Here is a 24,333-nt window from a genome sequence, read left to right on the forward strand (position 1 = left end):
TTAAAATTGGGAGGTTCTAAACCACAAACAGAAAAAACATGGAGACATTTTCAACAAGTTCATTGAAAGGTCACCTGTCCAGAAGAGGTTTAAATTGATTGGCCTGCTAGTCCATGACAGAAGAGAGTTGAAAGAAACAGCATTATTTTTGCTTATTGAGAATGAGTTTACAAGTCTTTAATTCTGATCAAACATTTTTGAAACGTTTCTGTATCTCAGAACTTGCTAAGCTATTCCTGATTTTCCAGCGTTATAGATGTATTATATCTAATATTTGGTAATGGGCAGCTAGAAAATTCTATTGTTTCTGTTATAACAGCATTGTGACGCACTATATCTTCAGATCATGAGCTTGTATTATTTTGCTGTCACTGCCCGACATTGCCAATGAGACCCCGCCCTTTGATCCCACCAACATAATTGAATGTGATTTAAAAAAAAGATCTCATCTGTACTGAATTGTATTGGGGAGTGTTCATTGATCATGAGGCAGTCAGTTTTCTCAGCATCAAATCTGCCTTGTTACTTGTCACTAAAATGGATGAGCACAGTAAGAAGTCTTAAAACACCAGGTTAAAGTCCAACAGGTTTGTTTCAAACACGAGTTTTCGGAGCACGGCTCCTTCTTCAGGTGAAGAAGGAGCCGTGCTCCGAAAGCTCGTGTTTGAAACAAACCTGTTGGACTTTAACCTGGTGTTGTAAGACTTCTTACTGTGCTCACCCCAGTCCAACGCCGGCATCTCCACATCATGACTAAAATGGATGGCATGGTAGCACAGCGGGTAGCACTGTTGCTTCACAGCGCCAGGGAGTCGGGTTCGATTCCTGGCTTGGGTCACTGTCTGTGCAGAATCTGCACGCTCTCCCCGTGTCTGCGTGGGTTTCCTCCCACAAGTCCCGAAAGACGTGCTTGTTAGGTGATTTGGACATTCTGAATTCTCCCTCTGTGTACCTGAACAGGCACCAGAATGTGGCGACTAGGGGATTTTCACAGTAACTCCATTGCAGTGTTAATGTAAGCCTACTTGTGACAATAAAGATTATCATTAGCCCTCTTTCCTTCAATGTAGCTCGTCTTGCCAGAACCATGTCTTCCCCTAAGTTTACACCCCCTTGCTGTTAGTGCAGCTCATTCACAGTATAGAGCGCAGAAACCGCATCAGAATGCGAACCAGCACTGTGAGGGGAAATGATAAATCTATATATCCCGAGCAGCCTGTGCTTAATTGTGCAGCACCTTGCTGTTTGTTCATGTAGGACGCATTTCTCTGTCCCTGGACCTTGTATCTGTTAATCTCAGATTTCTGAATAATTTTGTCTGATCCTTTGGTTTGAAATGTGCCGGGGCGGTATGATGGCACAGTGGTTAGCAGTGCTGCCTCATGGCACCGAGGACAAGAGTTATATCCCAGCCCTGGGTCACTGTCCATGTGGAGTTGCACATTCTCCCCAAGTCTGCGTGGGTCTCACCCCCACAACCCAAAGATGTGCAGCGTAGGCGAATTGGTCATGCTAAATTGCCCCTTAATTGGAAAAATTTAAATTTTAAAAAAGTGTTGAGATGTGCCTCCACGTCCAAGTAATAGGTCATCTTTGGGTTATGTTACAAGACACTAACAGGTTTCATACTCCTGGATTATCAGGATAGTTATATCCGTTATACTTAATATTGTAGCTTGTAAAATATTTATTTATTTTCATAAATCGAGGTGAGATAGGATAGTGAGCAATAGAGCTATTTAATCCCACCATCTATAATGAACCCTATTGATTTTTGTATTGCAATGTTCCAGGTTCTGTCTTTCATGTGGTCTGCCCATATTTTTCTAGGACAGGCATTTTTGCGGTATCCATGTTGGTTAGACTTTTTCTTCTTCGCCCTTCAGAGACAATGTTTTGTGCAGTAACTTGTTGGGAGTGCAAGGTGATAACAGCACGGGGAGAGTGATGTGGCATCTGGGACCTTAGTAAATGGTGGGGATAACAGCCTGTCTACCAATAAGATTTAATGGTGGAGAAAGAAACAAGAACAACAAAGATGGGACTTAGTTGAATTAAGTTAAATCAAGTACAAAGAGAGAAACAAAATGAAGAGTGCGAAAGAATAGATTAAGAGAGGCAAAAGGAGACGGAAAAGAAAGATAAAAAAGTTGATTTAATGATGTAAGCAGCAACAATTTAACTATAATTTAACAATTTCCCACAGTGCGAATGAAACTCCACAGTTTCTGGGCCAGAGAAGTTATTCTTTCATGTGCTATGGGTATCACTGACAAGGCCAGCATTTGTTGCCATCCCTAATTGCCTTCGAACTGAGTGGCTTGCTGGTCATTGCAGAGGACAATTAAAAGTCAAGGACATGTTACTGTGGATCCGGAGTCACATAACAAAGGATTGTATTAGAATTCCATAGAATCCCTATAATACAGAAAGAGGGCATTCACCCACCTGCAGCGACCCCCGAAAGAGCACCCTATCGAGACCCTATCCCCAACCCTAACCCCACACATTGATCATGGCCAATCTACCTATAGCCCAGACAAGGTAAAGACAGCAGATTTCTTTCCTCAAAGGACAGTAGTATACTGGATGTTTTTTTACGACAATCGATGATAGTTTCACAGTCACCATTACTGAGCCTAGCTTTTCAATTCCAGCTTTTTATTATTAATTATTCAAATTTAAATTCCAGCAGCAGGTATGGTGGGATTTATACCTGCGTTCCCCAGGGCATTTGTCTGCACCTCTGGATTGCTAGTCCAGCATCATGCCACTGGGCCACCATCTCCCCTCCAGTGGTAATGCAGGAGAATAAAACCCACCTTTAGAGGGATCCTTATGGGAATACTTACTTGCCCTAACTTTCTGCCATGTATTTAATTGCTCTTGCATCAATTTCTCAAAACCCGTGAATTTGAGGTCGTTTTTACAAGGCTGCAGGTAGAGAGACATGAATCCGCCGACAATTTGTGGCAATTCACAACTCATGCTGTGTCATACTAAACATATGCAGTATGAATCCAGTAATTTCTGGGCTACTGCTTTGAGAATGTTTGCAGTGAACACTGCACTCCAGCGCCTTGAATGCAAATCATTGCCGGTTCCTTGGTGTTATAATCTGAGAATGATTGTGGGTATGAGTGTTGCATCAGAAAGAAAACGCTGACAAAGCTGCCTTAATGCACTGGTGGCAAATCCTATGTAAATAGAAATATATAGATTTATGTCATGTTTTTTTTTTCTGGCTATGCCTGTTCCCTTTGAGGTTAAGTACCCTAGCTCCAGATTTTCAGTCTCACTGACATGTGGACATAGATTTTGTGTTATGCTGCCCTGATCTCGCTATGTGTTTTCATACTGCTTGACCAGGAAAAAAAAGGTTTTACAAGAAATAAAATGAATGGAACAGCCCTGTAAGTGAAACAGGCAATTCTATGATGAGAAATAATGGGTGTTTATTTTATTAGAATAGTCACTGTACTCCAGATAAAGATATATATATATTATAAATGTATAATAGAGATTTTTCACTGCCCTAAAGTAATTTTATTTGAATGCAAATACAGGTTTATATACTTGTGAAAAGAGGTTATATTCCACCTCGAGATAATTTACTGCAAAATCTGGCTACAAGTATTTTGGCATTCGTTGATCAAGATGTCAGGGTATCTTTTAATTATTGTGAATAAAGCAGGCACGAATGTCATAACAAATTGTCTCGGGGGAGTGAAGGGTCTCGCGTTTCTTTAGTGGTGTTTGAGTGTGGTGTCAGTCATGTACGCGTTGCACTCTGACCTTTAGAGTGAGTTAATGGCCATTTCATTATAACGGACCGATAAGCACCATAAACCAGCTGCTGGCAGATGAAGCCCGGTTCCAACAGCTGACTGAAATGCTGGACTAGAAAGAGGGTGGAGGTGATCAGGCGGTTTGAGGGTCATGCCAGATAACAAGACGAATATGATGTGACTCCCAGGCAAGGCATTGTTCAGTCCTTGCTCCGGAGCCAGTTTTATAGAGATTCTGGCTGACGGCTGGAAACATTATTCACAAAAAGTGTCTCTTCCATTTAGCTAGCTGAAGAGGTGGCATTGAGTAAGTAACTGTCCTTTGAATCCTGACAGTGCCTTCATATCACGGCAGCCTTTTCCTCTTATTACAACTGTTTTTCCCACCACCTCCTGTGGAATTTGTCCTTTTTTGCCCTAAATACACAGAAACAGGAACATATCAAGAGCAAACATGGAATCAGTTGTTTTTATTGGTTAGTCTCACTTGTGTGAACATAGAAAATACAACAGTCCAAGGCTTGAGTACATTATTGCTTACTGCTCCTCGTTCTCATTGCCTCCCTGCTGTTTCTCTGTCTCTGTTGTTTCTTCCCTCTGTCCCCTCTGTGTCTTATTTCTCCCATTGTCCTGCTGTTGGGGAGACGGTTATTGATGGACTCTCCCAACACTGGGGAGTCAGTCAATGATGCCAGCATTATTGTATTTAAATTCTACCTGGCGTGATAGTGCTGGATCTTACCCAGGCAAATTGCTTGGGTCTTCTTGCAGCAGCAGTAACACTATTCTGTGGCACATGGAATTTAGTACTGTATTTACGGTATAGGAGCTCCATTATAGAAGGTGGCCCTTTGCTGATGAGACTATATCATACTGCAGCATGCAAAGAAACACCAATGCTGCTTTGACAGTACACAGGGACGTAGTTTGGAGCTGACGGCTCCTTTTGGCATCATGGCGACATGACGCAGTGGCCGCATATCACAACTGGGAAGACTCCTCTTCTGTTCATTCAATGGGAAATGTGGCCTTTTTCTCATGCATCCAACTACTGCGAGAGAAAAGCTGATATGTCATCTCAGAGCAGTACTTCACGATGAACTGGCAAAATTGCCTATTAGCTTTGGCCAATGAAGTCTTTGTCAATTCCTGGTGGATCAGAGTCTGTGACCCAAATCCAATAAGCTCTGTTTCCCATAAGTCATAATAATAATAATCTTTATTGTCACAAATGGCTTAGATTAACACTGCAATGAAGTTACTGTGAAAAGCCCCGAGTCGCCACATTCCGGCGCCTGTTCAGGTATACTGAGGGAGAATTTAGAATGTCCAATTCATAGGGCAGCATGGTGGCACAGTGGATAGCACTGCCACCTCAGGGCGCTGAGGTCCCAGGTTCAATCCCGGCTCTGGGTCACTGTCCGTGTTAAGTTTGCACATTCTCCCTGTGTTTGCTTGGGTTTTGCCCCCACAACCCAAAAGATGTGCAGGGTAGGTGGATTGGACACGCTAAATTGCCCCTTAATTGGAAAAAATGATTGGGCACTCTAAATTTAAGAAAAAAAAATGTTCAATTCACCTGGCAGCACGTCTTTCAGGACTTGTGGGAGGAAACTGGAGCACCTGGAAGAAGCCCACGCAGACACTGGGAGAACGTGTAGAGTCCGCACAGACAGTGACCCAAGCTGGGAATTGAACAAGGGACCCTGTAGCTGTGAAGCAACAGTGCTACCCACCGTGCTGCCCCTACAAGAGTAGAGAACGAAGAACATAATATGCTAGTATATTTGAATGGATAACAGGCTGGCTCCTTCTGCAGATGAAGCAATAGCATCACTGTTATGCTTTGAGGCCCTTGATTTTCCTACATCCTCATAGATCACTGCCCATCCACCTGCTGGCAAATTCATTTCTGTTATCATAAATCTTCCAAATTTACTGTCCGCGTGGAGTTTGCACATTCTCCATGTGTTTCCATGGGTCTCACCCCCACAACCCTAAGATGCGTGGAGTAGGTGGATTGGCCACGCTAAATTGCCCCTCAATTAGAAAAAAATAAATAATTGGGTAATCTAAACTTATAAAAAATAAATAAATCTTCCAATCAATTGCTTCTAATGCTCCAAAAATTCTTTATTATATTTTATTTTTTTGGGCATCACTAGCATTTGTTCCCAATCCCTAATTGCTCTCCCAATTGAGTGGATTGCCATGCCATTTCTGAGGGCAGTTAAGAGTCAGCCACATTGCAATGGGTCTGGAGTCACATGTAGGCCAGACCAGGGAAGGATGAGAGATTTCCGTCCCTGAAGGGACATTGATGATGTGGTTTTACGCCAATCAATGCTAATTTCATGATCACCATTACTCAGACCCCAGCTTTCTCTTCTCCAAGCAACTATCCCATTCCGTTTCAGAAGAATTATGGGACTTATTTGCCCCAGCGTGTTCCACACACTAACCACCCTCATTCCAAAGACATTTTGTTCTCCTATAATACTTTAGTGATTGTTCAAAACTTTTGCGGCTCATTATCTTCTCACTGATGTGCTGGAAAAGATCTGCTACCATTTATGGGGTGATGGTATTGTGGTAATGTAACTGGGCTAATATTCCAAAGGCCGAGGCTAATATTCTGAGGACATGGGTTCAAATCCCACCACAGCAGCTGGTGAAATTTAAATTTAGTTAATAAATTTGGAATATAAAAGCTACTCTCAGTATTGGTAACTGTGACAACTATCATTAATGGTTCACGAATGTCTTTTGGGGAGGAAATCTGCCATCCTTACCTGGTCTGGCCTCCAATGATTCCAGATCACAGCTATGTGGTTGACGCTTAACTGGCCCTCTGAAATGGCAGAGTCAGCCACTCAATTTAAAGGGCAATTAGGGATGGGCAGTAATTGCTGGCCTTTCCAGCCACAAGCGCATCCCATAACCCCTTAACGTTACCCATTATACCAAATAAAACCTTACTACTCCAAATATTCAGACCAGTTATCCCTTGTCCAAAGTAACAATTATATGATTGTCTGCTGTATTTTTTCCAGTGCTTTTATAGTCCTCCCACAATGAAGTACCCTAGCTAGTATACACGTACTGGCTAGGACGAGTACAAAGATCCTTGGTTGTAAAATCTATGCCTCTAGCTAGAAAACCAATATTCTCTATAGTATACAGTTTATAAAGGACACAAACAGGCCACACTTTGTTAGTCAATGCTAATGTTTAAGCTTCACACAAGCATCCACTCATTTTACTTCATTTCACCCTGTCAGCATTTCCTTCTATCCCTTTCTCCCTCATTTGCTTTTCCAGCTTCCTATTAAATGTATCTATACCATTTGCCGCCACCAGTTTATGTGGCAGTCAGGATCACATTCTAACCACGCTCTGCATAAAGAAGTTTCTTCTGAACTTCCAATTGGATTTATTATTCTCATATTTCTATCTATCTTATATTTTGGTTTTGGTGTCCCAGTTCAAACATCCTCTCTATGTCTCCCCTTTAATTACTTTAAAAATTTATTTCAGGTTTCTCCTCATGCTTCCCTTGGCCTTTTCAGAGCAGTATCTACTTGCATTGTAAAGCCACCAATTTGCCAAAACCACATTTTTTCCATTAATGCTCAAGTTTGTGTTGTCCTTTTAAGCATTCATCTTGTCTTAGCCCCCACCGCTCCCAAATGTCCTGACTCATGCTGAAGTGTGATTTTATGGATACCACTTGACTTCCTGATAGCTGGTTAACTGGCCTATGCTTCTTGTTTGAGCCTAGCCAGACTAATGCGCTGCGAGTGGCGAAGCATTGAGCACAGCTGAGGGCGCTGTTATCCTCCGATGAAAATGACGTGAACATTTTCTAACAGGGATTACTGGAATCCTAATCCGGGTTCATTGAGTCTAACAGTAGTGCTCCCCAGCCAACGCCCACACATCACAGGTTGAACCAGGTATAGCTTAGTGTTGCACCAAGCCATTTATTAACCCAGTGAGCTGTGTAATTTTGGTTAATGAGTTAATGAGATAGTGGTGTTTAATGCCAGGTGTCTGATTGTTCTGACCACAAAATAAGCGCTGACAATCCAGTCTAAAAATAAATCTGGAAATAACTGGAATCTGGCTGTAATACAGCTGATCAAAACCAGGAGAGTAAGAGACTGATAAATGATGTATTTGGCAGTTGTGAGCATGGTTCTCTCTTGCGAGAGTCTTGCGTCCCTCCTGCCACTCCCAAAGGGGTTTTTTTTTGGGGGGGGGGGGGTAGTAGTTAGTCACTGTACATGCATGCTCTTGGTCTACTGCAAATTAAAATCCATTTGCAAACAGCAGAGTGCTCCCCTGTGTAGGTACCAATTGTAGATGATGCGAATGGGTCGGCACATCATTAGCCGCCTGCTGTCAATTAACCCATTCCAGCCCTCAGCTCAGTTGTTGGAGGACCAAATAGAGTAGGAGAGTATTAAAGGTACCATCCACCAGTTTAGATTGGGAGGAGGCGATTATGCTTTTTTATACATTTTCTGTATAACGATACAGAAGGTGTGAAATTCATTTGTTTTCAACCCAGTTTTTCCTTTACAACAAAGAGTGCATTTATATAATGTCCTTATCACAATAAAACCTTCCCAAAATGCGTTATAGGAACATATGTCAAACATAAGGTGGATTCTCCATTCAACACTTCTGCTCAGGATTCACAATCTGATGGAGGATGAAGCACCAAAGTGTACACTTGGACAAATTGCTTCCACCAGCAGGATGGTTGGTGACTAGAGGACACAGCTTTAATGACAATTAGAAAAAGAACAGGGGAACAAGGTTGCAAATTCATTAGTAATTTCCGAGAGGGAATTGATTATAAACTTGAACAGAAAACATTTTCAGGGCTATGGGGGAAGAGCAAGGAACGGGAACTAATTGGGTAGCCCTCTTTCAGAGAACCAGCACAGATGCAATAGACTGAATGGCCTTTGGTGTTGTAAGTTTCTGTGAAATCCAAAACTCCTTAAGTAAAAGATCCCTGAGAGGGTTGTTTGATTTTACATTTTTTTAAGCGATAGGCATGGCCAGAATTTTAGATCCCTCCCCCACACACACAGGAGGTTCTGAGGCGGCGGGGGGAGATTAAAATTGCACGTTCAGGGTTCCCTCCAGTATCCCACCCAACCCAGATGCAATTTCATGGCAGGGCAGACAGGTCTTCAGTCGGGCAGCCTGCCATGCCCCTATTAAGACCCTTAAGTGGCCACTTAAAGGGCATTTTCCCACCAGCGTCAATTTGTAGGTTGGCGGGTGCCAGATGCATCAGGGTGCCAAATAGAAATAGTTGACAATCTCGATCTTGGGATGGGGTTGGGGGATGGCAGCGCCTCAAATGTGCAGGCCTCTTGCATCGAGTTACCAACAGTACTCCTGGCACTTGCCTGAAGTGCAGTCCCAGGCCTTAGGCTCACCAACACGCTCTGAAATACCTGGCCGTTGTGCTTGGAGGGTCTCGAGAGCTGTTGGCCAGTCAGATTGGCTGACAGCTCTCCAAGATGGGGCTGCTGTCCACGGGCAAGCAGAAGTCCGATCTGCTACTAATCAATGCTCAATTGAGTATAAAATGGCAGTCGGCCTGTCGGAGTCGGTGGGAATGCATTCCCTGCCAACTCTCAGGATGGTGGATGCCGACTGCTTGAAAATTCACAACAGTGAAATATTGCAGTCTTTACATAACACTTGCACCAAAACAAAATGCCTTAAAAAGGTAGATTGAAAACAAAACAAGACTGCTTTGGACCCCTGATATCACATTGTGGGTTGGAGAGAGAATCTCTCAGCAGGGTATAGGTCTCAACATTGTGATTGAACATTATTTCTGAATATATTTATGGTGTTGTTAGACATGGGGAATAGCAGAGTGTTCTCTTTGTGTGCTGGACCGAGGGGAGGTCCGTAGCAAAGTTAGGCAAAAGGGAACTTTCCTTTGTGACGTTCAAGTAAATTAAGATTTCCAGTCTGCTGCTGCTGTTTGGATTGAGACTGGTGTGATTCAGGGCACTGTGGATCTCCATTCCACCAAGCCAAAAACAGGTAATTCTGTGCTTTGTGGAAATGTTTCAGTGCAAGGCCAATGGTAAGTCCAGGAATGTAGCATTTCAATCACGTTCGAGAAGCCTGAGTAATTGCAATCTTGCACATCAAAACATTTAATAACGAGAAGCTGGCTAGCCTATCCACCTAACCCGGTCAGTACAACTACATACATGGGCCACTCCCCTGACTGTCTGCCTGCTGTATATTCTCTCTGCCTCTCTGCGAATCACAAGACCATCAGCAACCACACTGTTCTGCAGGTTCTCTTTCCAGGGAGATCAGATGCGGCTGTGATTGCATCCATGGTGACAATGCGTAGCACTCTACCTTCCCTGGCTGCTGATCTTGTATCGGGACGGAAAATAATTTCTCCAATAGCTAAAATACTGTGCACTTTGATTTCTCTCTCTCTTCCCAGTCTCCCTCCTTCTCACTCTCCCTAATCTCCCCTCTCTCACTGCTCTCTCCTGCCCCTCTCTCCCTCTCCTTCCCCCCTCTCCTTCCCCCCTCTCCCTCTCCTTCCCCCCTCTCTCCTTTCTCTCTCCATCTCTCTCTTTCTCTCACCTCGCTCTCTATCCCTTCTCTCCTCTCCCATTTTTCCCCCATTTCTCCCCCTCCCCGCTTTCTCCCCCTCTCCTTCCTCCTCTCCCCCTTCTCTCTCCCCCACCTCTGTCCCCTTCCCTGTCCCCTTCCCTGTCCCCTTCTCTGCCCCCTTCTCTGCCCCCTTCTCTCCCCCTTCTCTGCCTCCTTCTTTCCCCCATCTCTGCCCCCTTCTCTCTACCTTCTCTCCCCCTTACCCTACCCCTTCCCTCCCCTCCCCTTCCCTTTATTGTAACATATAAGCATACAAAAACAGTAACTTGAATTTATATAGTGCCTTTAATAAACTAAAATGCCCCTCACATTCACACGAAATGTCCCGTTCACAGAAACAATATTGAGCCACATAAGGATACCTGAGGAAAGATGTTCAAAGGTTTTGTTATGTTTTGCGGACCATCTTAAAGGAGGCAAGAGATGTTTAAGGAGGGAATTCCAGAGCTTTAGGCCTTGACAGCTGAAGACCAAGTAACCAATGATTAAAAATGGAGACATGCAAGAGGTCAGAAGTGGTACAGAGTACAGAAGACTACAGAGGTCTCTGCCTGGAGGAGGATGGAAATATTGGAAGGATTTCAGGCAAAAGTTGAGAATGTTTGGATCTAGGAGCCAATGTAAGTCAGTGACCATAAGGGTAATGACTGAATGGGATTTGGTGTGAGTTAGGATCAGGGCAACAGAGTGCTGGATGAACTGTAGTTTATACAGGGTGAATGCTGAGCCTTTCTGTTGTTCTGTTCACTCCCATACTGACCATATTGTTGATGTTGGATAGTGATGTGCTGGTAACAGAATGGTGTAACGGTACATGAAATAGTGTAACAGTATCTGAGATGGTGTAACAATACATCAGATGGCGTAACTACATGAGGTGGTGTAATTGTACATGAGATGGTGTAAAAGTACATGTGATGGTGCAACAGTACATGAGATGGTTTAACCAAACAGTACATGAGATGGTGAACAGTACATGAGATGGTGTAACAGTACATGAGATTGTGTAATTGTACATGAAATGGTGTAACAGTACATGAAATGGTGTAACAATAGATAATATGGTGTAACCATACGTGAGTTAGTGTAACCGTACATGAGATGGTGTAACCGTACATGAGATGGTGTAATTGTACATGAGATGGTGTAATTGTACATGAGATGGTGTAATTGTACATGAGATGATGTAACTATACATGTGATGGTGCAACAGTACATGAGGTGGTGTTACAGTACATGAGATGGTGTAACCAAACAGTACATGAGGTGGTGTAACCAGCAGCACTTGAGATGGTGCAACAGTACATGAGATGGTGTAATTGTACATGAGATGGTGTAACAGTACATGAGATGGTCTAACCGTACATGAGATGGTGTAACAGTACATGAGATGGTGTAACCATACGTGAGATGATGTAACCGTACATGAGATGGTGTAACCGTACATGGGATGGTGTAACCGTACATGAGATGGTGTAACCGTACATGAGATGGTGTAACCGTACATGAGATGGTGTAACTATACATGCGATGGTGTAACTATACATGCGATGGTGTAACTATACATGCGATGGTGTAACTATACATGTGATGGTGTAACTATACATGTGATGGTGCAACAGTACATGAGGTGGTGTTACAGTACATGAAATGGTGTAATTGTACATGAGATGGTATAACAGTACATGAGATGGTATAACAGTACATGAGATGGTATAACAGTACATGAGATGGTATAACAGTACATGAGATGATGTTACAGTGCATGTGATGGTGTAACCAAACAGGACTTGAGATGGTGTAACAAAACAGTACATGAGATAGTGTAACAGTACTTGCGATGGTGTAATAGTACATGAGATGGTGTAACCGTACATGAGATGGTGTAACCGTACATGAGATGGTGTAACCGTATATGAGATGGTGTAACCGTATATGAGATGGTGTAACCGTATATGAGATGGTGTAACAGTATGTGAGACGGTAAATTAGTATATGAGATAGTATAACAGTATATGAGCATGTCATACACTATGCCAGAGAATGTTCTCAATAATTAAATGACTCCGCACCTCTTGTTTCCAACCTCAGGTAATGTGACCCCTACAGGCTCAGCAACTCAAATGGCCAGTGGAATCAGCCTGGTCTCCTTCAACAGCCGCCCCGAGGGTATGCACCAACGCTCATACTCTGTCTCCAGTGCTGACCAGTGGAGTGAAGCCACAGTAATTGCTAACTCTGGCATCAGCAGTGGTAAGTGACATAATCTGTCTTGCAAAAGATTTACACCTGATTGTCTGGAATGGTGAAAGAGGCTTGACCCTAATGGCCAGCCCTTTGTGATGGTGGATTCAGTTATAAAATGCAGTATTGAAGCTGTGTGTGTGGCTTTAATTTGCCAAGCCTGCTTGATTTATAACTCACTGTATTTGTGAAGTGTAATGGTGAGCATGCCTGAAACATTGTGTTTTTTCAGCTCAAATGGACATTCCATGACACAATTATTAATTCTATCCTACCAGAATTGACTGCTGTTTGAAGAGACCGTTTTGCACTATAAGTAAACACAATGTGAAGCAGCAGGACTTAGAGATGTGTTGCAAGTAGCGAGTGACAGGGGACAATCTAAGAGTCAGAATGGGAAGTACAGCACAGCATTTGGATTCAGATTTATTGTCGGCAGAACAATTTTTCTAATCACATTGAATCATAAAGCACAGGAAACGGGCATTCAACCTGTCATGCCGGTGACAACTCTGAAAGTGTTACGCAGTCAGTCCCACCAACCAGTCCTTCCTCATGGTCCTCCAAATTTTCCCTCTTCAAATAGTTATCCAATTCCCTTTTGAAAGTTTCTCTTGAATCTGCTTCTACCGCCTTTCAGGCAGAGTCTTCCAGATCATATCTTACAGTGTTTAAATAAAATACTCTCTCCCTCTCTTTCCAGATGCTTTGGCCAGTTCACAGAGAGATACCCAGTGATAATGTTGGATAGGATTACCGTGTGTCGATTTATTCAGTTTCTGGTTTGCAAAGAGTATTTGGTAAATGAGAGCATTTAAAAATGTTCGTTTCCCAGAGGTCCAGGAGCCAAGAAAATCCTGATTTCCCTCACTATTACAGACTGGGGAAGGGATCTAACAGGAAAAAAAAAGTCTCTTTCTGGGCAGGAATAGCAGTGGCCTTCCCGGCACTTGTAGCGGCGGGAATGACCCACTATCAAATGGCACTCTTATTTTTTCAGGGCTCAGCGGAGAACGCCCAGCCAAGGCTGCCTGAGAGCTCTGCTCACCAGCGCAAGTCTCTCGACCCCACCCCCGACACAACCCCCAGACCCTCCCAATACCTCAACTCACCTGTTGGGGGGGGGGGGGGGGGGGGGGGGGGGGGGATCCTCCAACCCCACTGGACACCACCTCATATGGACCGGGCACTCCCCGGGCCTGAACCCTGGCCCAGGCCAAATGGCACCTGATAGCACCAGGTGGCACTGCTCGGGGCCAGGCTGGCAGTGTCAGTGCCTGGGTGGCATCAGCAGTATCAAGGTGCCACCCTGCCCATATTCCAACCACTTGGAATGTTCCGATCACCTGGAAGACCCTCCTGATCCCCATTTGTGTGGACCAGTGCTAAAAGGCGCCTGGCAGGGGTCTCCTCGACGAGACTGGGAGATCCCGGGGGCTGGTTAAATCTGGTATAGGCATAATTAAGTGAGTAGTTAAGCTCGCTTTAACTATGGAAGTCTGGATCCCGCCCATTGTGGCACACAAGCATTTTATACTGTGGCTCTTCCGTATTCCAAATAAACTGGAGTTTGTACGAAGCCTGGCAGAATTATTACATCAGTGGCGAGGAGTAAAACAGAGATTGCAGAGGTATTGGGAGGGTCTGGGGGTTGTGTCGGGGGTGGGGTCGAGAGACTTGCGCTGGTGAGCAGAGCTCCTCAGGCAGCCTTGGCGGGGCGTTCTCCGCTGAGCCCTGAAAAAGTAAAACAAATAGCTCCCCGTTAACAATGCAAAATGCCTTTTTTGGGTAACTCGAGCCTCACTTTATTAACGGGGAAGACTGGGCCCAATATGCAGAGCGCATGCGTTATTTCTTTCGGGCTAATAACATTGTGAGTGAGCAGAAGCAGAAAGTAATCGTCCTGACAGCTTTCGAGGCCCCAACATTCAGCATAATAAAACGCTTAATCTACCCAGAGGCCCTTGACGTAAAAACATTTGAGCTCGCAGAACTAGTGCAAAATTACTATCACCCAAAGTCATCAATCATCCTCCGAAGATACTGTTCTACTACGGCAAGTAGGACCCTGAGGGAACCCGTCACTGAATTTCTCAATAGGTTGCGAAAACTGGCGGAATACTGCAAATTTGCTCCATCACTGACGGAGATGCTGTGCCAGGGATTGCTTTGTGGAATAAATAATGTCATCACTCAAAACAAGTTACTGGCAGAGCCTAATCTCGGCTTGAAGAAGGCCATTGAGATAGCCCTGACCCTGGATAACACAGAGAAAAGGGTTCCAGAACTATAAGGGGCGCCGGACAGTCTGGTCCTTAAGTTGTAGGGAGGGGCCTCACACAAGGAAGCTCATAACTTGGATGAAGGTGCCTATGGGTCGCCCATTGCCCAACCAAAACTATGCAGAGTCTACCTGGTAGTTGAGAAAATCACGTGATAAACCCAAGTGTACCAGAGAAACAATTCCGGAGGAATGCAAGTGCCAGCTATTGGATTGTAAGCACTGCAAAAGGACACAAGCCAGGCATTGCTGCTGGACTCGACAATATGCGTATTACCCCGGTAAGAAGACAAGGCCAGCACAGACTTATACCATGAAAGTATACCCACTTCCAGACAACAAGACGATGCAATTAAACCATATCATTACAACTCAGGTTGATCAGGCTGCTCGCTAACGATCATTCATTAGAAATGGAGGTAGACAAAGGGGCTCCTGTCTCCATCATTGGAGAACACACATTTAATCGTCTCGAGACTTGCATCCTACCTTTGAGTTTCGGGAACACCAGAACTAGATTAGCCACCAACACAGGGGAACCTTTATGGATTATGGAACCACAATGACCCCAGTGACCTACAGACAACAGTCAGCCTGTCTACCACTCATCGTATTGCGAGGACAGGGACCAAGTCTTATGGGCAAAGATTGGCTCCAGTGGATCACTGGATTGGCTGGAAATTTTCTGATTAGGTGTTGGAGGACTTTACAGTAAATGCCCTGAAGTTTTCCAAGAGAGGCTTGGAAAACTAAAAGGAGTCAGAGCCAGAATCTATGTCGACCCGAAGCCATGCCAAAATACTTCAGTTCCATAAGCGCTGCTAGAGAAAGCAGAAACTGAGCTTGGGTGTCTTGAGGGTTTAGGGATAATAAAACCCATGCAATTCGCGGAGTGGGCCACGCCCGTTATTCCCATCCTCAAACCCGATAAATCAGTTTGCCTCTGTGGGGATTATAAACTCTCAGTCAACCGGGTCTCAAAATTGGACAGATACCCCATGCCACGTATAGAGGATTTGTATGCCAAACTAGCAGGTGGCCAGACTTTCACAAAACTAGACATGCGCCAAGTCTTGCTCCAGCTGGAACTAGACAATTACATCACAATTTACACCCATAAGTGCCTGTACCAGTATACTCGCCTACCCTTCAGGGACTCGTTAGCATGCGCCATATTTCAGACAGTCATGGTGAATATACTCCACGTGTTGCCCAAGGTGATGCTGTACCTGCATAATATTTTGATTGCAGGGACTATAGAGCAGGAGCACCTAAGTGAGGTCTTGCAGCGATTTTCAAAAGCAGGGGTACATCTTAAAAGATAAAAGCGTGTTTTCCAGACCAGTGAAGAAACCTATTTAGGCTACCGGGTGGACAAAAAAGGCCGACATCTCTTGGAAGACAAAGTCAAAGCCATTAGGGAAGCGCCAATTCCACAAAGCTACAGGATTGAAATCTTTCCTGGGACTAATCAATTATTATGGGAAGTTCACCCTGAACTCATCATCCTTGCTGTCGCAATTACATCTGCTATTGAAGAAGTACCAGAAATGGTCTTGGGAGGCATCAAAAGAAGAGGCTTTTGAAAGGGTAAAACGGCAGCTCCTATCATCTAATTTATAGATTCATTACGATCCCAAGGAGTTCATAATGGAATGCAACAGCCATCCTTATGGAATCGGGGCAGTACTCTCATGTCATTGGAAAGGCAGCACATTCAGGAATCTTTTGGATGCATAGCGGCACTACTCACAAATTCTTGGCACGAATTCACGAACTCAGAAGGCTTGGCAGTCATATTTAGCGTTTTTTAAAGAGCACTAGTATATTTATGGTAGGTATTTTGTGATGATGACAGACCAGAAGCCTTTCTTCGCTATTTTTAAAAAAAGATGGGGCAATCCCTCCTGTCGCTTTTTCCCAGTTACAACATTGGGCCTTGTTATTGGCAGCCTACACATATTCCTTAGAGCACCGCCTTGGATTGCGAATAGTCTCCCACTGCCCACCCACCTCCTTGGCTTGTGTTCGAAGAGGTCGTGATGGCCTTAAATTTCTTACAAACCCTACCGCTTACAAACCCTACCACTATCGGAAAGCAAATGAAGATTTGGGCACAAAAGGACCTGTCATTATCAAAATTAAAACACATAATTTTGAGCAGCGAAATCAGATGACACCTCTCGGATGACATGAAGCCATATCTCCCTAAGCTAGAAGAACTTAGTGTTGAGGGCAGTATAATCCTGTGGGGATCCCGGGTGCTTGATTTCCACCCATGGCGCGCCCACTTTTAATGCAGCTACATAACGGCCACCCTGGGGGTTTACAGAATGAAGATACTCGTCAGGAGCTACGTTTGCTGACCCGGGCTTGACATGGACATCGCCAACATGGAAAAACTATATGACTTATGCCAGGAAAACCAGAAACACCCTCCTTCGGCCTCCCTACACCCATGGGAATGGCCAGGCAGACCATGGGTGCGCGTGCATGTAGACGTTACGGGGCCTTTCTTGGGTTCTACAAACCTGGTCTTGCTAGATGCGCATTCCAAATGGATGGTAAATCAAATGGCCTCTAAGATTTCCCATGTCATGATTGAGAAACTTTGACAGAGTTTTCGTATACACTGCTTGCCAGAAGTCTTAGTGTCCGACAATGGCACGGCCTTCACAAGTGGAAAGTTCTAGGCCTTCATGAAATCAAATGGCATCAAGCACATTAGGATGCCACCATAGCATCTGTCATCAAAAGGTTTGGCAGATCGAGCAGTGCAGATCTTCAAAAATGGTATTAAGAAGCATCTATAGAAACCCAGTCGGCACGATTCTTATTTGATCACAGAACCACTCCCCATACCACAGCAGGAGTTGCCCCGGGGGAACTATTGGTAGAATGATGGCTTCGCACCAGGTTACGCTTGTAATTTCCGAATTTGGCAAGGAGGGTAGAGGCCCAACAGGAAAATCAAAAAAGAAATCATAATGCCGTAAGATCTGAGAGAATGTTTAAGACTGGTGACAAAGTATACGTACGGAATTTCAGAGCTGGCTCCAGTTGGGTCCCTGGAGTCATATTAGAGAAAAAAGGGCCTGTATCCTACAAGGTGAAGGTCCAAGACAAAGTTCTGAAAAACTTTCTTGAAGAACCTGGACTACCTCAGAAGTAGGGAGCCTACCCCCGTTGAGGCCTCAGCTCCAATCCCAGTGATGGCCGCCGCTGGTGCAGGGCTACCACTCATAGAGAACCCTATGCCCGTCTCTCCTGATTTGTGAGGATTCAAGTTCAGATTTGGAGCTCGAGGAATTGGGGATTCCCCAATAGCCAATACCGAAGAAGAGCCAACGTCGGTGACCCTTAAACACTCATTGCAGAAGTGAAAATTGCCGATTCGCTTCACCCCTCCTGCTCCAGCTCCGCCTACCGTAGAGTCCAGGCCGAGTGCAAAGAAGTGGAGGAGACCTCCTTGCCATTGAAGCAGCGAGGGTGAAACGGACTTGAGGGGGAAGGGATGTTATGACGAAGGCCACAGACCACGTTGATAGATCTCCCGTGGTGTTTATGGAATATGAGTTCTCCTGTTGAGCAGGCAGAGGATTGCCCAATAGGAACTATTCTGCAGTCCAGATCCGGACCAGAATCCCGATGGTCCCTGGGCTGGGACTCAAACATTGTACACCACAGCTGCGGCACTCTTCATTATCCAAATAAACTAGAGTTTGCATGAAGACTGGCCTTGGCGGAGTTATTACAGTTACCATCAGGAAAACAGGCTATTTGGTCATTACCACATGGTTGATTGTGGGAGCTTGCTGTGTACAAATGGCTGCCACATTTTGTAAATACAACAGTGACAGCATTTCAAAAAGCACTCCACTGGCTCTAAAGTGCTTTGGCACATCTTGAGATGATGATAGGTGCGATAGAAATGCAAGCATTTTTTCTCTTTCCTGGCTGACAATATTGTGCAATTGGACCCCCCCCCCCCCCCCCCCGCCACAAATCTTACTCCTTCCCTTCTCCTTCCCTTACCCTAACATTTGGGATGTCTGTGTACAATCAATGTCACAATGACATTTCTCAAACACAGGCATCCAAGGCTTTGCAAATTAAAACACTAATTTGGACCTGCTCAATTAAATCTGTTCCAACTTACTTCCCTTGAGACGTTTTAACAATCAAGAGGGAGAAACAGAGTAGGTCGCCTTCCAGTGTATGAATCTCAGCTGAATGCCGAAACTCGAGAGGAAAGGAATGTGTTTGGTCCAGCTTCCACTCCTTCCTGCTCCCTTTCATGTGTACTTATAACCCTCACCTCCCACTCACTCCACATTTTCTTTTTTTTAGGCCCATCGCTAGTTGCCCTTCAGAAGGTGGTGGTCAGTTGCCTTCTTGAACCGCTGCAGTCCTTGAGGTGTAGGTACATCCCCTGCGCTGTTAGGGAAGGTGTTCCAGGATGCTACCTGAGCAACAGTGAAGGAATGGCGATATATTTCCAAGTCACGGTGGTTAGTGACTTGGAGGGGAACCTGCTATCTGCTGCTTTTGTCCTTCTGAATGTTTGGACTACCACTCGGGGCACTGTCTGTGCGGAGTCTGCACACTCTCCCCGTGTCTGCGTGGGTTTCCTTCGTGTGCTCCGGTTTCCTCCCACAAGTCCCAATATACGTGGACATTCTAAATTCTCCCTCTGTGTATGACTAGGGGATTTTCACAGTAACATCATTGTAAGCCTAATTGTGACAATTATCACAGATTTTAAAAAGATTAAAGATTACAGGTCGTGGGTTTGGAATTCATTGTCTAAGGAACCTTGGTGGGTTACTGCAGTGCATGTTGTAGATGGTACACACGGTTGCCAGTGTTTGTCGGGTTTGAATGTTTGTGGAAGGGGGAAGCAATCATGCGGCTGCTCGGGCAGCATGGTGGCACAGTAGTTAGCATTGCGGCCTCACGGCGCTGAGGACCTGGGTTCGAATCCCGGCCCTGGGTCACTGTCTGTATGGAGTTTGCACGTTCTCCCCATGTCTGCGTGGGTTTCATCCCCACAACCCAAAAGATGTGCAGGGTAGGTGGATTGACCACGCTAAATTGCCTCTTAATTGGAAAAAATAATTGGGTACTCTAAATTTAAAAAAAAATCATGTGGCTGCTTTATCCTGGATAGAGTTTTTATTGAGGATTTTTAAGTTTTACAAGACAGGCAATTGTGAACATACATTGGAAGATAACAGAAGTGAAGTAATAGATTAATAATACTGCAAAGTAAAACAATAAAACAGTAAAGAACAAAAAGAAAAGGAAGAATCGGTTGTGTTTAGCTATTTACATTGGTTGTGGCTTCCTGTTTTGCGTTCTCCAGCGGGTGTTTATTCCCGACCATATTCCCCACTGTTCTCCCTCCCCTGGCCCCCGTCTTCCCCTACTCCCCTTCCCCTTCTGGTCATCTGGCATGCCCCCTTTGCCCATCAACTCATGTTTTCTGTTCTTGTTTGATTGGCGTGACACCGTGTATTTTGTTGTTTGCTTGCTGATCCTGGTGGACTTGTATGTTTCATTGTTCCCTCCCAACCCTCCACTCTACTCCTATCGTTGGCACACAATATTGTGTTCTGCCTTTCAGTTCCTTCTGGTTTACTGGCTGTAGGCTTTTAACAGGTGAGTGATTGGCTCCACGTTTTGTGGAAGCCCTCTTACGACTCCCGGATGGCAAATTTGATTTTCTTCATCGGGGGAAATTCTGGCAGGTTGGACAATCCGCAGCTTTGAGTGGTGCTGCTAATCACCAGCCGAGCAGGATTCTCCGACGGGTGATTGGGGAGGCAAAGGCAAGGGCGTCGGCCTTCCCCCCCCCCCCCCCCCCAATGAAGACATCTGGCTGTTCTGATACCCCGATGACTGCGACTCTTGGGCAAGGCTCCACCCTCATCTCCACCATCTTTGACATTGCCTCAAAAAAGGCTGTCCAAACCCAGCAAGTCTTAGTGTGGTCGGTCGGGCCTATTTGGCACCATTCGCATTTGTCCACCTCTGGGAAGAACCTTCTCATTTGGGTTCTAGTTAAGTAGGCTCTGTGTACCACTTTCAGCTATATTAGGCTGAACCTTGCGCAAGTGGAGGTGGAGTTGACCCTGTGCAGCGCTTCCCTTCAGAGTCCCCACTATATTTCAAACTCCCTAGTCCTCCGCCCACTTTTTTCTTGTCTCATCCAGCTGTGTATTAGTCCTCCCCAGTAGTCGCCCATACAGGTCACCGCAGTTCCCCTTCCCTAAGATGTCTGTGTCCATTATGTCCTCTAACAATGATTGTTGCATAGGTGTGTCCTCGTTTCCCTACGTAAGAGGTTTTTGACCTGCGTGTATCTTAGTTTGCTCCTCTCTGTCAGCTGGAACTTCTCTGCTAGTTCCTCGAGTGTTGTCAGCTTGTTGTCAGTGTAGAAGTCCCTCACTGCCAGCGCCCCTGTCTCCACCTTTTGAAGGTGGCGTCCATTGTTGTGCGCATGAACCTGTGGTTGTTGCAGATGGCGGCCTTAATGAATATTTTGGTTATCCCGAAGTGCTGTCGCAGTTGGTTCCATGACCGGAGTGTTGCTACCACCACTGGGCTGGTTGAGTATTTATTCGGTGGGGATGGGAGTGCTGCCGTGCACAGGGCTCTGAGGGAAGTTCCCCTGCAAGACTCCTCCTCCATAAGCACCCACTCGTCTTCTGGCTCTGTTATCCATTCCTTTACCCTCTCCACGGTTGCCGCCCACTGTAATATTGCAGGCTTGGAAGGGCTAGGCCCCCCATGGTTCTGGCTTTATGCAGTACCCTTTTCAGGATCCTTGCGTTCTTCTCTCTCTCTCTCTCTCTCTCTCTCTCTCTCTCCCCCCGCCCCACCCCCAAACACAAACGCCATGATGTGGATCAGAATGGATCTGAACAGGAAGAGGAACCTGGACAGTACGTCCATCTTAATTGTCTGCACTCTCCCTGCCAGGGAGAGTGGGAGTATGTTCCATCTCTGCAGGTCCTTTTTTACTTCCTCCATCAGGCGGTCCTTTGGATCCTCAGGTATCGGAATTTATGCCCAGCCTGTTTAAACAGCAGCCCCTCCAGGTCTGTCTCCCCCTCCGGGTTCACCAGGAAGACCTCACTTTTGCCCAGGTTGGGTTTGTAGCCCGAGAAGGCTCCAAACTCTCGTGAGTGATATGGGCCAAGGTTTAGAGAACCCCAAAGTATATCATGGAGTTCACCTGATCCACAACTTTAAATAGATTTTGGTTATGGGGAGCACAAGGGCCCACTTTACAGATGTAGTGCAACAGAGAGCTGAGAGTGTTTTTAAACAAAAACAATGTTTATTCTATAAAATCCAGTTAACATTTTTATAAACACACAGTAAATATCTTAGCAACTATCAACTCAACTACTCCCCCCAAAGAATACAGTCTTCTATAAGTAACCCTTAATCGTTCCTTGCAACATCCATAAGACAAATGCCCTCTTTAACACAGAGATCAGATTTAAATTCTCTACTGAGAGCAGTTATCACTTTTAAATTAGCAAGTGATTTGAAGACATTCCTTTCATGCAGAAAGAAATCAGAATTACACCTGGTTTGCTGGATGCAGAAAAATCTGCAAAACAAAACTAAACACACCCTGTAGCTGCTAGCTCAAAACGAAAGTAAAACAGACAGACAGACCAGCTCCACCCACACTCTGACATCACTGCAGCTATTTAATAAACACCCATTTATTAAAGGTACACCCACTACAGCTATTTGATAAACACCCATTTCTTAAAGGTACTCTCACATGACATGATCACCATGATTCCTTCCATGCTAATTCGCGGATCCGAGATGTAGAGGAGCAGGTCATCTGCATAAAGCGAGACTCTGTGCTCTCTGCCGCCTCTCTTTGCCACCCAAAGCACATCACCAGTGGTTCAATCACCAGGATGAACAGTAGCAGGAACAGCGGGGATCCCTAACCCTAACCCTGCCTTATGCCTCTGTGCAGCTGGAAGTACTTAAAGCTGGTGGTATTTGTCCTTTCTTGGTATTGTCACTGTGGGACCGTTGTACTGGAGCTTCACCCAGGAGGTGAACCCTGTTCCAAGCCCAAACTGCTCCAGTACCTCTATGAGATACCTCCATTTGACTCTGTCGAAGGCTTTTTCAGTGTCCAGGGAGACAATCACCTCAGGAGTTCTCTCCCCGGATGGGGTCATGATCATGTTCAGCAGATGCCTGATGTTCGATGTTTACCCTTGACAAAGCCCGTTTGGTCTTCTGCTACCATCTCTGGTGTGCAGTCCTCCAGCGTTTTGGCTGGAGTTTGGCCAGAATTTTTGCATATACATTGAGCAGTGAGATGGGTCTGTGGAACCGCATTCTGTTGGGTCTTTGTCTTTCTTGGATATCAGCGGGATTGAAGCTTGTGCTAGCATGGGCGGCATGGTGCCCCCCGCCAACGAGTCAGTGAACATCTCCCGCAGGTGCGGGGCCAGTGCCGTCGGGGATTTTTGTAGATGGCCGCCGGGAAACCGTCTGGTCCCAGTGCCTTCCCCGTGCGCATGGACTAGATGCTCTTCATGACTTCTCCCAGTTCTAGGGTGCTTCCAGCCCCCATTTCCTGTCATAAAGTCATAGTCATAGATGTTTACAGCATGGAAACAGGCCATTTGGCCCAGATTGTCCATGCCGCCCAGTTTCTATCACTAAGCTAGTCCCACTTGCCCAGAATTGGCCCATATCCTTCTATACCCACCCTGCCCATGTAACTATCTAACTTTTTTAAAGGAAAATATTGTACCCGCCTCTACCGCTGCCTCTGGCAGCTCATTCCAGATGTTCACCACCCTCTGTGTGAAGAAATATCCCCTCTGGTCTCTTTTGTATCTCTCTCCTCTTACCTTAAACCTATGCCCTCTAATTCTAGATTCCTCTACCTTTGGGAAAGGATGTTACGATCTACCTTATCTAGGCCCCTCATTATTTTATAAACCTCTGTAAGATCACCCCTAAACCTCCTACACTCCAGGGACAAAAACTCCCAGCCTCTCATGATAGCTCAGACATTAAGTCCTGATAGCATCCTTGTAAATTGTGGAATATTCCGCACCGATTTCCCCACTACAAATAAGTCGATCCATAAATATACATGTGTACCTGGGAGGTACTCCTTCTCCTCTGTGTGGGTGAGCCACCATAGGTCCACAACCCCATCTACTCCATGAATGTGCCAAATTATTTTGCCATGTTGGAGGTCTTTCCTGTTTTAGGATTCAACCTGTCTGTTCGTGGGTCCTGTACACAGTTGAACAGTTGAAGTCCCCTCTCCCACTCCAT

At 45.2% G+C, this 24,333-nt stretch overlaps 1 protein-coding gene across 7 annotated transcripts in view; it reads left to right on the plus strand.

The window, feature by feature from the left end:
- Window positions 1–24,333, plus strand: part of agap1 (ArfGAP with GTPase domain, ankyrin repeat and PH domain 1) — a 959,457-nt gene that overhangs the window by 682,509 nt on the left and 252,615 nt on the right. For all 7 annotated transcript variants that reach the window (XM_038787582.1, XM_038787583.1, XM_038787584.1 and 4 more), the window contains one exon: window positions 12,558–12,719. In XM_038787582.1, the coding sequence (XP_038643510.1) occupies window positions 12,558–12,719 (162 nt within the window). The remainder of the gene's footprint in view (window positions 1–12,557; window positions 12,720–24,333) is intronic.

This window comes from Scyliorhinus canicula, chromosome 2, assembly GCF_902713615.1.
Source record: "Scyliorhinus canicula chromosome 2, sScyCan1.1, whole genome shotgun sequence".
Taxonomy (NCBI): domain Eukaryota; kingdom Metazoa; phylum Chordata; class Chondrichthyes; order Carcharhiniformes; family Scyliorhinidae; genus Scyliorhinus; species Scyliorhinus canicula.